The sequence below is a fragment of the Bombus fervidus genome, chromosome 14 (assembly GCF_041682495.2).
Source record: "Bombus fervidus isolate BK054 chromosome 14, iyBomFerv1, whole genome shotgun sequence".
In the NCBI taxonomy this organism is placed as follows: domain Eukaryota; kingdom Metazoa; phylum Arthropoda; class Insecta; order Hymenoptera; family Apidae; genus Bombus; species Bombus fervidus.
The window spans coordinates 1,064,680-1,079,366 of NC_091530.1; the positions used below are offsets into that span (position 1 = coordinate 1,064,680).

The 14,687-nt window shown below is 41.4% G+C and overlaps 1 protein-coding gene and 4 non-coding genes across 5 annotated transcripts; 4 read left to right on the forward strand and 1 right to left on the reverse strand.

Annotated features, from left to right (window-relative positions):
• The first annotated feature begins 1,044 nt into the window (after nucleotides 1–1,044).
• Nucleotides 1,045–1,146, forward strand: Trnay-gua (transfer RNA tyrosine (anticodon GUA)). The gene is made up of 2 exons: nucleotides 1,045–1,081; nucleotides 1,111–1,146. It is a non-coding gene; the product is annotated as a tRNA-Tyr (tRNA).
• An 89-nt stretch (nucleotides 1,147–1,235) lies between these two features.
• Nucleotides 1,236–1,335, forward strand: Trnay-gua (transfer RNA tyrosine (anticodon GUA)). The gene is made up of 2 exons: nucleotides 1,236–1,272; nucleotides 1,300–1,335. It is a non-coding gene; the product is annotated as a tRNA-Tyr (tRNA).
• An 89-nt stretch (nucleotides 1,336–1,424) lies between these two features.
• Trnay-gua (transfer RNA tyrosine (anticodon GUA)) lies at nucleotides 1,425–1,534 on the forward strand. The gene is made up of 2 exons: nucleotides 1,425–1,461; nucleotides 1,499–1,534. It is a non-coding gene; the product is annotated as a tRNA-Tyr (tRNA).
• A 388-nt stretch (nucleotides 1,535–1,922) lies between these two features.
• On the forward strand, nucleotides 1,923–2,017 carry Trnay-gua (transfer RNA tyrosine (anticodon GUA)). The gene is made up of 2 exons: nucleotides 1,923–1,959; nucleotides 1,982–2,017. It is a non-coding gene; the product is annotated as a tRNA-Tyr (tRNA).
• A 4,642-nt stretch (nucleotides 2,018–6,659) lies between these two features.
• On the reverse strand, nucleotides 6,660–14,687 carry Serp (chitin deacetylase-like protein serp). The gene is made up of 5 exons (XM_072016154.1): nucleotides 14,306–14,687; nucleotides 10,043–10,441; nucleotides 9,312–9,633; nucleotides 8,776–9,075; nucleotides 6,660–8,251 (listed from the first exon to the last, which is right to left on the reverse strand). The coding sequence occupies exons 1-5, from the start codon at nucleotides 14,352–14,354 to the stop codon at nucleotides 7,723–7,725; spliced, it is 1,599 nt and encodes a 532-aa protein (XP_071872255.1). The 5' UTR covers nucleotides 14,355–14,687; the 3' UTR covers nucleotides 6,660–7,722.

Sequence of the window (14,687 nt, forward strand, 5' to 3'; positions counted from 1 at the left end):
GGTTAAATCGCATACACTGGTTAACAGGTACCGATATGCGCAATATCTCACAGTTTCCAAATTTTCAGAAAACTACGAATTGTGGAGGTTTGACAAATCCCAGCAGACCATTCGCGCGTTAAATTTCAAAATACATAAATTCCAGTCGCGCATTTTCATGTACCACGAAATTTATTAACTTGTCATAGAAACACTACGAATTCCCAATTCCAAACCTATTCAATAACTCAACCGTGACGGGACAATGATCGCAAACGATCGGGTAGCGTGGAAACCACGATGGTAACGTTTGCTATCGTCGTAGCTGTCAACGATGGAAACACACGTACGATCCACGTATATACGTGATTGAGTATCGGCTGAATCGAGAGGCAGGTTTTCTAGATGGGGAAAACGTCGATCTGCGTAATCACTTTCCATTGAGTGAATTTTCCCCTAGCTGTTGATCGCCGCCGTTTCGAGCGATTTATTCGCTGTTAAACCGCGGGACGAAGGGAATCGCATCGAACGGAGGGAATTTTTGTTCGGCCAGCCGTAACGATACCGTAACGCCGGTAACGAAATACACGATTTATTATTATGCGTTACGTCGTCGCAGTTTCATTAAACGCGTCCTGCACCGGAACGCGTCGAAGAAACAACGTTAACAAATCGTTTTGGACATTTAGATGAATTATATCATTGAACGAGTTACTAAACAACTAACAAGTTACTTTGATTTTCTACTGTCTCGTGCGAACATACTATCTTTTAAACACATGTTAAAAGCATATCATTAAAAAACAGAAGGTATTGAGAAAATCGACAAAGACGAATCTATCACGCTCTTTCTGTGTGATCTTCGAATAAAAATAAATCGTATTAGCATAGAACAGTATACAACGATTCGATCTCGTATCTTGGAAAAGACATCCATAGGTCAAATCCGGCTCGAAGGGGTTTTTACCTTGTCGAACACTCTCAGAAGTTCCTTTCTCTTTGACGCTTCGGTAGCAAATGGTTTGAATTATGGTCATGTATCACGGAGGAGCCGATGACTACAGACCTTCGATAGCTCAGTTGGTAGAGCGGTGGACTGTAGTTGTTGAAGCCGTTCCAGAAGAGAGAGATATCCATAGGTCGCTGGTTCGAATCCGGCTCGAAGGAATATTTTTTGTAGAATAAAGTTTCTTCCACCAAATGATTCGAGCAATTCGTTCGGAACATGAATGGAAAATGTAAATGTACGTACAACCCCTTCGATAGCTCAGTTGGTAGAGCGGTGGACTGTAGTTGGTTCGACTGAAAAGAAGGGGAGACATCCATAGGTCGCTGGTTCGAATCCGGCTCGAAGGAATATTTTTTGTAAAACGAAGCTTCTTCGATCAAACAATTCGAGCAATTTGGTCGCAACATGAATGGAAAATGTAATTGTACGTACAACCCCTTCGATAGCTCAGTTGGTAGAGCGGTGGACTGTAGTTGGTTCGACTAACGCGATGAAAAGAGAGAGAGAGACATCCATAGGTCGCTGGTTCAAATCCGGCTCGAAGGAATATTTTTGCAAAATATTCTTTAAAATGTAAGATAAGTTTCTGAGTCTCGGAAGAATACAAATGATTATAAACCCTTGCAATAACTCGTTTAGTATGGAACGGTGGATTGTAGCTGATCTGAGTGTAAATGGAATAGTTAAAAAGGGCATCCATAGATTATTTCAAATCTGGCTCAAAGGAACTATTTTGTCGATTCGATTTAATAGAATGTTATTCTGTTGGAAAATGTTACGATTTCGATGTCTTTTTTAAATATACGTATTATTATGCGATAACTGATGTTACTATATAATTTTTAACGTTATATTTTAGAAATAAAATAATTAAAATTATTGATATATAATACGTACGTATTAATAGAATTATTTAAACACGTTTCCTCAAATCCCTTCGATAGCTCAGTTGGTAGAGCGGTGGACTGTAGCGGTTAATGTGTATTCAGAGATATCCATAGGTCGCTGGTTCGAATCCGGCTCGAAGGAAAATATATTTTTATATTTTTAAACACACAATTTCTTATTAATCTATCGTTACAACTTTCTGAATCTCGTTATAAAATTGTTTTTCATACTTTTAAGAAAAGTTTATTTCATTTATTTCGCTCGAGAAAAGCTTACCAACAAAGAGATCTTCACAGACCATCTTTCTCAACTCGTAGATTAGAGAAAACGGGTCGATTCTTCGTTTGTTAATATCTCCTATATTTTGACGGATAATTGCATTTTTTAAACATATAGATTATAATGTTATGATTATATTTGCAAGAATTAAAACTGACCTAGCTGAGAGATTGGTTTATCATTATTTGTAATCTTCAATTTCATAATTATAGATGTTTCTTCGGTCAACAGATAAAAAAATATACGTAGATAATGTATTTTTTATCTCGTTAATTACATTCATCTAATTCTCTCAAGCAGTATACAAGCGGATAGTGAAATCGAAGATCAAATTTCAGATCTCACAAATCAGACGTAGCACACTTTTCTTAAATCTCCTCGAAACGTGTAACTTCGTACAGGACTAAAGATCGTGTAGCGATCGTAACAAATAAGAACGAGTGAAACGTCGTGCCTCTGAGAAAAATGTCGTCTTCGATCGGCATCGTACACCACCTCTCTCACCTACAGAAGGAGAATTCCAATTAACGTTGCGGGGCTTACGCGAAGAGAAAAAATCGAGACAAATAATCGAGCGACGGTATTCGACTTCCATCGCCCACTGACCTAATAGAAGTCAATTTCACCGAGTACCATTTCTTCGAAGGCGCGCCGTACAAACGACAGTCAAAAGTCTCTGACGTGGAATTTCTGATATCGCTGTCGTTGACTTTCAAATGGCGAATCGTAACCTGTGGCGCCTCCGGTTGAACGATTCGCCTTTCGAAAAATATTAATTATTATATTAACCATCGGAGAAGTTCGCTTAGGAATCATCGTCGATGAATGACTCTCGATCTTTATCGACGTTATCGAGATCAATAGCGTAAAACGCGATAATTCAAGGTTAAGCGAACAACAGTCGTTGTGCCCGTGAATACGAGCGTCGCGTATCGACCAGATAAGATATCGTGGTGAATCGATGGAGAAATCGGGTCAAAATTGAAATGTCAAGGAGATCGTCTACTTTGATGACAAAGTTAAACTCGAGAATCTTCGGGACCCTGTCTCTCTTAAGAAACTAGCTTCGAACTTTTCACTTTCGTAGGACTCTTTAAATATTCATGCTGCTGCTTTCTTAAAGCGGACGCTTTACGCATACCTATTTCTGGTTCGTTCTACTTCCCAAGTTCATGCCCTTCGATGTCTCTCTTTCCATTTCCCTAAAACAAACGTTTAACGTTCTTATGCTGGCTTATCGCTTTGTCAAATGCACCGTGAAAAAAGCTTTTACCTCTGCGTGATCTTGCGCAATTTCATACAGCTGTATTTGCACGTTTCTATTTATGTTTTCAATCGTACGTGTCTTCGAGAACAGCACGGAAGAATGCTAACGAGATTCCTGCATGATACGGCCGGCATCCTCCGTATCGAAGGAGTCCAAGCCAGAGGGACGGCCTTGCCACGGCATCGAGATACACAGCTTTCTCTACTTTCGCTTACACGCGAGATTTTCAGACCGACTACCGGCAAACTCGTGGCGATTCTTAAACGGTGTTTATCGCTTTGGCTCGTGTGCATTCCATCGAAGGAGGCTTGTTCCCGGAGTCAATGAAGGAGGAAACGCTCCACCGTCGATGGAACGTTCGCTCGTGGATCGCGCACTTTGAAAATACCGTTGAGTTACGATGGAAAGCGCTGCGAATAAAAATAATAAATGCGTCTGATCGAATAGAATGTAAAGATTTTCGAGAGAGAAGTTATTAAAGCTATACGAGAAGTTGAAAGGAGAAGCGACGTAAATGAGAAATTTATTTATTCCAAAGAGGCAAAGATACTCCACTATGAACTATGCATCGGATATAACGAAAGTAAACTGTACTCGTACTATGGTTCGATGTTAGCTATAACTTTGCTTGCAAATTATAAAGTTGTGCATATTAAATCGTATATAACATCTACGATGTTTCGAGGATAGGTTTTAAAATCGCAGATTAACGAAACGCTAAAATAAGCACATCTTCCATAGATTTACACGACCGAGATACCGGAATTTAATTGCGACATCCGCTGATTGCCCCCGCAGAATGTGGGTGCAAACGACTCCCTCGATACGCTGGAAACTAATTAAACGACTCTGCATTACGTCCTCGCAATCGTCGATAATCTCTAGCACGTTATCGATCCTATTATAGCTATCTGCCAGTTTACGACTCTGAAATTTCTAGCTTTTTGAATCTTTATTTGAACTTATAAACCTTTAAAATTCTATTCTGCAAACGTTCGACCATTCGAAAAAGAATGGAACATCCTCGATGGTTAGAGGATTCGTTCTCCTGAACCAAAATATGACCAAACGTAACGAAACGATCAACTGGATTGGTTTTGAAATGGAAACGATGTAGAACCAGCGACGAAAGAAAGGCTGAATCGGAATGCAAACGCGTCGCCTCGACTCACCGATCGTCGGCCTGTTGGTATTTCACGAGGCTACAGTGCGATTTTCTCTCTCGCGCATCGTGTAGCGTCTCCTCCTTTTTCAAACTGGAAAATAACGGGATTCCTTCGTTTTATGTTTAATAATCGTGCAAATATACATCTTTATCCTCCCCATCGTTTCACGATGACATATCGCAATCGATCGAGCGAACGAGCTATTCGTTAATCACTGTAATTTCCGTTCATCGTCGTTGCACAACTGGCTTCCTTGCTACTGTGTGATTAACAGCCGTTTTGCTTTTATGATCGACGACGATTGCGTTCGAGTTTCATGCTTTGGAACCGTAAAAGTACCGTCTTCACCTGGAAGACTGATTCGAAATTACGATCACGCGCCTTGTAACAATTAAGTCAATGCGTGTGAAATGACGTTCCTTCGAAGTTTGAATTTGCTGCGCCGATGTCGCTCATTCGATTTTATCCCATCGTTAACTACCAAGTATATCGAAGAAGAAGACATTTACTATAAATCGGTATATTCGGCGAAGGAGATTTATAACCAACTAAATAAACTAAAATGTGTAATTAGAGTATTCGTGTGATCTTCTTACGTGAGCTTAAATTTCGGAAAAGTTCCATAAAGATGAAAAGGTAAAATTAGAATTTAGAGAAGGTTAAAAACGTTTCCTACATCGCCTGATTTTTAACGCGTACTTTTAACGCGACAATTGTCTTAAAGGGGCCCGCGAATGAAGAAATCAAAACAGCTTCGTTCTAAGACTTTGAATTCTGAAAGCGATAGCTCTTACAAGACTAGAATAGCGAAACAAGATAATCTCTGAAAAAGTATGTCGAGTTTTATGGAACATATCGATTAAATTCGAGTAAATGCAATTAGAATTTTATTATGTAAAATAATATTTGACATGCAAATGACCTAATCGAGTAATTAAAGAAAGTAAAATTTGTTTGAGCATCTTAACGAACGAATCAAAGATTCGTTTCACTTTTCCCAGTAGTAATAAACTTATCAAACGTCAGTAACAATAAATGGTTCCAAGCGGCAGACCTTGAGCGGCCATTATGGGCGTTAGACTACGAGCAGAGAGAATTTCGCGGCGCTAGCAAGCTGGAAAGGTCCTTTCTCGCGTTCGACCTACAAGCCAGAAGAATGCAGTCGTCGTTTTCTCGGCCAGAACGTTTAAGCCTGTCACCTCTCCTCTCCGATGCGGACCACGTACGCGCCGTTCCAATTTTCAATAACGAAGAACGGGCTGGCTCGATTTCGTAATTAACCCGGCGAATTCGCCAGACCGGCCTTGATCTTAACCACCCTCGTATTTCGCCTCGATTTCGCCTGATTCGAAACCGGGAATTTTCTCCTCGATTCCAGGTAGGCGTGTTTTATTATTCCACTTCGAATGGCTGGACACATCGAACCTAAGACTCGTACAGATTTTAAAAGATCGATGTAAAAATTTATGATCAATCAGAGTGGAAGCTTTATCGAGTGGTTTTTATTAGAAGAAGGTACCTTTGGATTCGATTCGAGAGAGACAGAGATGAAAAGAGAGATTGACGTAATAAATATCTCCTTATAACTTCTTTAGTATCATTTTATGGTCCAAAGGCAATTTAATACCGAAAGCTAGAACATAAACGTTCGTAACTTGTACGATTAACAAACCTTCCATTAGCCGAATAACGAGTTTAGTTATCGATCGTTAACGTTGAAATTATCAATTTGTACCAATGAGTAGATAGAAATTTTATAGGTTTACGGCGATGCATTTCTGCGGATTTTTATAATCTTTTGAAAAACTTGTAGTTAAATTTTACTCAAACTATGCGTTTCTTTCTATATATTTCATTTCAATTTTTACGACAAACTTTATAATTTTCTCGTCGATAACTCTGATGTTAATGTATAGAAACTACAGTTGGAAAATCGGGTCATCGACCCAGAGAAGAACGACGAAAGGTCTACGAACTTTGTAAACTCGATTCGCGATACTTTGAACCCGTTCCACTTTCCACGAGAAATTCCTATTGAAAGGGGATGGGAAGTGTGAATGAGAGACTCTCGTATTCCGCCGGTTTCTCTTTTATTAAAGATTCCATCGAGAACGTAAAATTGATAATTATCACTTAGCTTTAAAAAATATACATACACGATATTTTATATTTATATATATATATTTATTTATATATATATATATAAAAGTTTGGCTAACCCTTTAAAAATAAGGGTGTCCGCCATTTTGTGACAGGGAGTTCTGGCGGTCGCTGAGGGATCATCGATTTTTATTTTCATTTTTCCTGGGGTCGACAGGACAACCGCAGCCCGACCTCCCAGCTAAATCCGTCGTGTCCTCCGTCCATGTGTCAGGGATCCGTCTTTTTTCTTTTTTTTTTTTTTCAGGGACAGGCTGAGACACGCGTTCATATATTGCACACGATGATAATAATCCTTGTTTTGTTTTACTTTTCCTTTTTTTACTTCGTGTTCGCGTTACGATTGCGTCGTTTCTCCCCAGGTCAGGTTTCGCGGAGGCCAGGGTGAAATCGTCGTGGGCTTGGGAGAGAAATGTGAGAGAAAAGAGAGAAAAAGAATAGTTCGCTGTATCGTCGTTCTTCGTCGCGTTCGTCGTCGCGTTCGTCGTCGCGTTCGTCGTCGCGTTTGTCGTCGCGTTCGTCGTCCTGGTCGCTGAATCTCGAGCCGCATGAAAATTATCACAGATCGTTGGTGACGTGATGGACGGTTTTCGTCGACGAACCGATCGGGAGAGCTCGATTCTCATCTTTATCGACAATCACGTCTTCGAGCCCCTTTCTGCTACATCCTCTGTTATTAACTGTTCCTCTAAAAACAGTCTATCAAAAGGCTCCGTTCGACATTTTATACAACTACCCTGTATCGTAACGGAAGTAATCTTCGTGAAAGCCCACCCGACCGTGTTCCCCGATCGAAACGTCGCCGACGACCCCACGTCCACCGTGAAACTCGTGAAGGATAATCGACCAATGGCAGGACGAGAATGAGAGGGTTAGGATCGAAGGAAGATCAAAGGTGAACGCCCAAAACGACAGGCAAGAGGAGAATCAGAGGGTTTGACTTAGACGAGAAGGAGGAACGCGACACTGTGGGCTTAGAAGAACCCGTCACCGGTCGGATCGTTCACCCATGGATAGTTATTCGGGCAACGTACGCAGGTCTGAAGGTTGATGGTCTCTCCAGGAACCTCTTTCGAGGTGAGTTTGCAGGTGTGAGGAACCCAACAAGCGGGAGGTCCGTCCACGATACACTTCTCCTTCCACGGCTCGAAACTCTTTGATTCTGTTATCGTGCGAGGATTCTGGATCCACTGGATCACTTGGGTCATCGTCACGAAGTAAACGTCGTTGTGATTGGACAAGATCTCGTCGATCCAATAAAGGAACGCGTCCAAGAATTCAGGGTTGTTCTTTAGCCAGGCTGCGTGGAAGTAGAGGCCTAAGGGAGCGCGGTTTTGTTCGTAATGTCGGTCAAAGTTGTGATTTAGGAAATTGTAGAATTGGTCGCCGGTTAGAATGTTGCTGCACGAGTCTACCATGGCGCAACCTGGAAGGTATTCGTCGTTCTGTGGGTCTTCGCGACGGTCCAACTCGTTCATCACCATCTCCCAGACTGCGTGCGACCTACGCAAAAAAATTGATGCTCGATAGACGATGGAGGGATTGAATCGAGCCGCTACTATCGTTGGGATTTCAGGCGAAGATGTAGCTGCTTGATTCGAAGTGATACTTTTTACATAAAAGGGAACACTTTTTACATAAAGTATTTTGATATTTTCCTGCTACGAATCCGCTCTTGATATTAGTATAGAACGTACCAAAGATTAGGTAGGTTACTCGGACATGCGGATAGACGGAAATAGATAGGTTGCTACTCTTAATGGAATTCATTGCGGGATGTAGCTTTCATTGACAGCAATATATATATTATATTAAACATTATTCGATATTAAACATGTCAATATATATCAATATGTTTAAGCTACAAACGCTCTTGGTACAAGATGCATATACCAGATAATTGGATCAATTATCTCGAGCCACTACTAATACCAGCTTACGACAGAATTGTATTAGCGTAATCATCGAAGCGCGAAGTTTTTAATCAGATTAAAGTAATTCGCTTTCCTACTTTAAAATTAGGTTACCTCGTCGGACAATGTTGAAGGTTTCCATGGCAACGGTGCGGCATTCTGAAGTACATCGTGTAAGGCCATAGCGGTGGGTTGTTCAAGGCCGCGGTGATGGTGGAATCGTAAAGGAATGCCTGTTCTTCCATCATCGTGAACTGATTGTTTCCACCGACTCTGAGATACGGAGCCCTCACACCGACCACGCTGTTGTCCGTTAAATTAGCGAATTTCTCCGCGATGATCCTCATACCAGCCATTTCTTTAGCCCAGTCGTCCACCGTCGCGTCTGACCAGAAACGTTCGTCGTCGTTGTGACTTGAAACACAAGCGTTTATTCCACGATTAACGTTGACTTTAAGGATCGGCTGCTAAAACAACTTAAACCGCTAGAAATTTAACTTCCCGGTCTCGAGCTATATTATCGTCGTTAGCTTTACCGCAATTTCGTTTCAAAGGTGCGTCTTTTTAAGATCGAACGATACACAGGTCGTTAAAAAAAGCTCGAGAAGAATAAGAAGAGATTAATTTGTTTTCCACGAGTGTTTGCTTACGAGATAGAGTGAACGGCGATCTCGTGTCCTTTCCTGTGCATTTCCTGGACAGCCGAGTAGTTGGTGTACTTGTGCGAGACGAAGAAGGTGGCCTTGATTTCGCAACCGTTTGGATTCTTGCGTTTTCCGTTGAAGATCTCTTTGTACAAGCCGATATTATTGTTATTGATGGCATCATCGAACGTGATAGTGATCATCTGCGGTACGTCCTTGGGAGGTAGATCTCCGGGGATCGTGGTACCGTCCTCGGAACAGAAGCAATCGGGTAGAACGCAGACTGAAGGGTCACAGGGTGGCGCTCTGTTCGGGTCGTTGTCCATATCTGTAATTTTCGCGAACCCGCAATGGCCCCTTTTACTCGAAAATCGCTTCGACCATGAATGATGAAATTAAGAGCAAAAGAACTCGTCGTCAGTCCCTGTCACGTTTTTCGTTGTCCGTGTCAAAAGGAACGTAAATTATTCACAAGTGTCGATAAAATTGAATCTCGTTGATCTTCGTTTGAAATCATTTCGAAAAAGAAAGACGAACGGTCTTTTCGTAAACGAAAGTAGGCTACCCTGATGCGTCGATAAAATCGAATCTCGCTAATTTACGTAGTTTTCACTATGCATTAGGTTTCCAATTTTCACCTTCGGGAGGTGATCGTTGAAAGAACGAATAACGAATAGAATTTCCAGTTATGAAATTTACCAAAACGATCGAACAAAGTTTCTCTATTTCATACTCACCGCAAATATTCTCGTCGGATCCGTCAGCGCAATCCTTTTCCCCGTTACAGAAAAGACCTCTCTCGATGCAAGAGCCATCGCCGCAAGCGAGGAAGCCATCTTGACAGAGCGGTTCCTCGGTGTAAAGCAGGGGTTTCGCTTTTCTTTCTTTGTTCTTCAGTTTGCAGTTGTTCACCGAGTCCTTCCAGTCGCAGGTCTGTTTATCGATATCGAAATACAGTCCCGCGGGACACCTGATGGCCTGAAGACCCGAACTGGTGCACTGAATCACGTCACGACAGTTGTCACCCTCTCCTGCCACCAATCTGAACCATTCGCCCGCATCCTTGTCCTTGCAGATCTCGCTTTCGAAGCTCTCTTCTTTCTTCTCCTCCTGTCGCTTCACACGATTCGAGCCTTCTAAAATTAAGTGGTTCGTGTCGTCTTTAGGGCAATGTGCATTCCATTTGTATATACAAGTTACCGTATTGGTGGAACGATAGTTACGAGGATTTAATGTTAAAAGTACTAGGATAATTGCAACGATCGGTTTCTATTACAGTAAGTTATACATTGCACGTATACGTTACAGTTTATACGTTTGCAAGAATTTGAATTATTCTTATTTACATTTACATTTATACATTTACATTTTCACTCCATCCGTGTAAACTACATGTATACCGTAGTGATCGATAGTTGACGACTAGTTTCAAGAAGATCGATATCAGCGAAGATTTCGTAAGAAATGCAACAGCGATATAATATTATCTTTCATATACACGATTTATTGCTAATATAACTTCTTTGCAGATACAATGAATTATTTTAAGTTAAATATAAAATTGTCAGGAATAAAAACGTTTACATAAAACTTCTAAACGACACTCGGATTTCTTCGGTGAAATTTCGAGACGCATACATATATGTACGATTGCGTAACCGCGAAGATACCTATCAGCGGCGAGATTATGGAAAGTGTAAAATTGACGTCACAATACAACGTTGGCTTATGATTATTTATTCGCCGATTGACGGAATCATCGTCTTTCGTCAGATGGATCAAAGGCAAGCGATTAGCATAAACCATAATTTCTTCTTCTTTTTTTTTTTTTTCTTTTTAATTATTTTATTGAGCAACCATCAGAGTACGCTACTACCAATTTCGATTTCTTACGTTTAGTATTGGCGGAAGTAGAAAATCAATACTATAAATTACGTAAGAGTTACGAATATACGATTTTGCCAATATTTATCTGGTTTATGTAACCCATTTGCGAATGCTGTTTTATAAAATACATCTTTCGTATCTATTTGCATTTGTAGAATCTCTTTTCTAACAGAAATATAATAGGGATATAACTCCTTTCACGTCGAGTGCTTTTATATGTTCGTTTAAAAAGGGAAACTGCGAGTGCTTTGAAAATTCACGACGTGTGGCATTGTTTTCGTTTCGAGATGGTTCTTGGTCGAACGAGCGGAAACGCGCTCCGCTCGAGAAAGTGGAAGCAGAAACGGCTGATTTTTAATATACGGGGAAACACGCGTTGCTTTCCTCTATTTGCAGTTTAGGCTCCGCGTTAATTTTATATCAAAGCAACGAACGGAGAAAGCTGTCTCGCGCCTTTCCAACGACATTGTTTTATTACCGCGTTTTATTAGCGTGTTTTATTAACGATTTAGCGTTCTTTTCGTGTCCCGAATGCATAGAATTCATTAGGTTGATCAACCCTTTCTAGGCGAGATCTTTTTCTTAACAATGATGCAACGTTACGATAATATGGCCTACATACACTACATACGCTCAAACTTATATATATATCGTAGTTTGTATTTGTACAAATAGGCACAAACGTCCAATTATAGCGATCAAGCCTTTGGTCGGTCTAGCTCTCGTAAAAGTTGTTTCGGAGTCCATTGCCCCATTAATTTTGGAAAGGTCAGTCGGTAAAATATAACGGCGTGTAATCGGAAGGATGCTAATTCAACCGGCTACCTTTTCGAGAGAAAGTGGAATATCTTTCTCTAGAAGTTGCGCGATGAAGAAAGGCGATTGGTTTTACCAAGTAGGAAGTTCATTAGTGTAAAATAATATTATCGAAGCAAGAACGGCTAGATGGAAAGTGATTTGGATTTGGAGCGATTGAAAAGAAGCGATTTCAAGGAGAGTTTAAGAATGACGAATTTAACACTGTTTAGATTTAATGTAAAAGGAAGGAAGGAGGAACGTTCGAGTATAAAATTAGATTACCGAGGATGGAGATTTTATGTAAAAAGAGGTGATGGAAAGTGAAATTCTTGAGGAATTTTAAAGAGTTGTGTGTCAAGTCGCGAAGCAACGAGCCGAAGAAAGTACGAAGTCAGCGGGTTACAGATCCAACGAAGCCTAATCACTGGATCTCCTTGAAAACCGTGAATTCTACAAGTAGCTTCAAATTCAACGATCCATCCTATTCTACGGCTCGATAACGACCTCTTTCTGGGTGTCATAAACTTTCAAACGTCGATCTATCGTTCTTTCGCTTCCTTCGCAAGCTAATATTATTCCGTAGCCGATTTCAAAGTCGCAGGTTTACCCACGTTCGTAACGTGGACATTCTTTCAAGGAGAATGTACATTAAGCCATTTACCGAGCTTTTCAAAAATCTTATCGTCTATAAACTTTCACGCCTGAAAATCGATTAATAAACCGGCTCGAAGGAAATATCGACGTTCAGAGGTTTGAGAAGATCCACACTAGATTTAAACTCGTTTAAAGTCAAACAAATTGATATATTTAAACTAGTAAATTTCTATCGAATTTGTGTTAAAATACCTACAAGATTTAAGAATAACAGCAAGATACGTTACAGACATTTTCGAAACTGCTGACTCTAAAAAGTCATTTAGAATCGAATATACCTACGTTGAAGTAACTACAGGCTTTTCCAAGCATCGAACGATCTACAGTTATTTTCAGAGTTAAAGATCAGCGTTAAAAACCATCTAAACTTAAACATCTGCAAAACATTTCACAAAGTAAACTGTATGCAGATGCTTTCGAAATGAAAAATTGGTACGAAAGAACCAAACACGGTGAAACGTATCGATATTTGAAATTACAAGAGACACAGATACTTTCGAAAGTGGAAAACTGAGGCTGCGCGAAGCATCGATTAAAATTCTCGATTAAATCGATTAACATTCAAAATCGCGTAAAATAATATCTGAAAATATTCGGAAGAATTGTCAAAGAATGCAAAGTTAACAATCACCGTACAGATGCATGGAAAATCAAAGTTCGTCTAAAGAACCAACGCATTAAATGGTTTGAGCCCCGTTGGTCCCGCGGGCTGGTGTCGTGTCGGCATCGCGTAGCGCCGCGACAAACGGGGAAAGTTGCGCCCCCCCACCCCGTGTATTTTTCAGGGCACGGCAGTGACGTCACCCATCCGGGACCGAGTAGAACCAGAGGCTTTCACGCTCTAATCTCTTATGCAACCTGTCGTCTCTGTCGACCGCCAGAATCGTATTCCGTCCGATTTCCTCCGACCAAACCGCCGATTCTTCGAAAGCGTCCACCGTCCGCTATTTCTGAACGAGGAAAACAGCGCCATAGGGGGCGGAGGAGGGGCAGTGGACACGGCCGACGAACATTGCCGCCTGTCGCCATTTCGAGACTCACGTGCGCTCCCGTTTAAACGGTTCGCCTTAATTTGAAATTTCACGCGATGATTTTCAGTCGACTTTTCCTACTACCGTCTACTCTAACTTTAGTCCGACGCTTAAACAAATTGGAGACTAATTTCAAACGACGTTGATTCTATTGTTCGCGTGTAAGTAGCTTGAGAAGCTTATGGCGCAACGGTCGAAAGAATCAAGCAGCTAAAGGACTTCTAACGTGGTGCAACGTGGTCTGTCTCAACGTTTGTTTTATATAGTACGATTACGAAGACCGTAGCTAGTTTCCAAGTAAAAATTGTTACTAAAAAGGCGACGTGTCTTGGTACAATGTCCAAGGAAAAAGACATTGACCCGTAGAGGGAAAGACAGAGGGTAAAATTCAATTCCATATTGAAAATTCCCGCACGAATTCGAATCACGCCTGCCACCATGTTCCCACTCGCTGCCATATTCTATGACAGACTACCCTCCTACACGATTCTCTCGGACCTCGTCAACGATCCAACGTTAGTATCGTCTTTATGGTAACACTAATCGTTCCTTTCATCCGTAATTCGTTCGATCTGTCATGATCGGCACACTTCTGTTCAGGCTGTGAAAGTCACCGAATTCCTTACTCACCGGCGAGAACGATGGCTGCCAGGAACAGCAGCACCAGCGAGGACCTCATCCTCGTCCAACGAAAGGAACGGCGCTTCCGGTTCCCGATGGAGGTTCCGTGACTCACGAGACTCTGACTTATCCACGCGTCCGACTGGCCTGTGTTTCACTCGTGTCGAATTCGACGATGGGTTGATCAGAGGGGGGCCGTTTTGGGTATTCGAACGAAGAGCTCGCGAGTTTCCCGGCACCACTTCCGGAAAAGAAGTCGAGATCGAGGTACAGCGCTCGCGGGCGCCCTGAGATCTTTGGCTACTCTCTCAGGTAGATCGAGAACGAGTGTGTTCGCTTCAAGGACGCGGACCTTGAAGGCGTAGGTACCACTAACGGACTGACTGAGGCC

What these genes read in the sequence shown, in the direction of transcription:
- Serp (XM_072016154.1), bottom strand. Translation starts at nt 14,354, where the DNA reads ATGAGGTCCTCGCTGGTGCTGCTGTTCCTGGCAGCCATCGTTCTCGCC. An exon ending in ATCCGACGAGAATATTTGCG is followed by an intron (nt 9,634 to 10,042) that starts GTGAGTATGAAA and finishes CGAAAATTACAG; the next exon opens with ATATGGACAACGACCCGAAC. An exon ending in ATCGCCGTTCACTCTATCTC is followed by an intron (nt 9,076 to 9,311) that starts GTAAGCAAACAC and finishes TTGTGTTTCAAG; the next exon opens with TCACAACGACGACGAACGTT.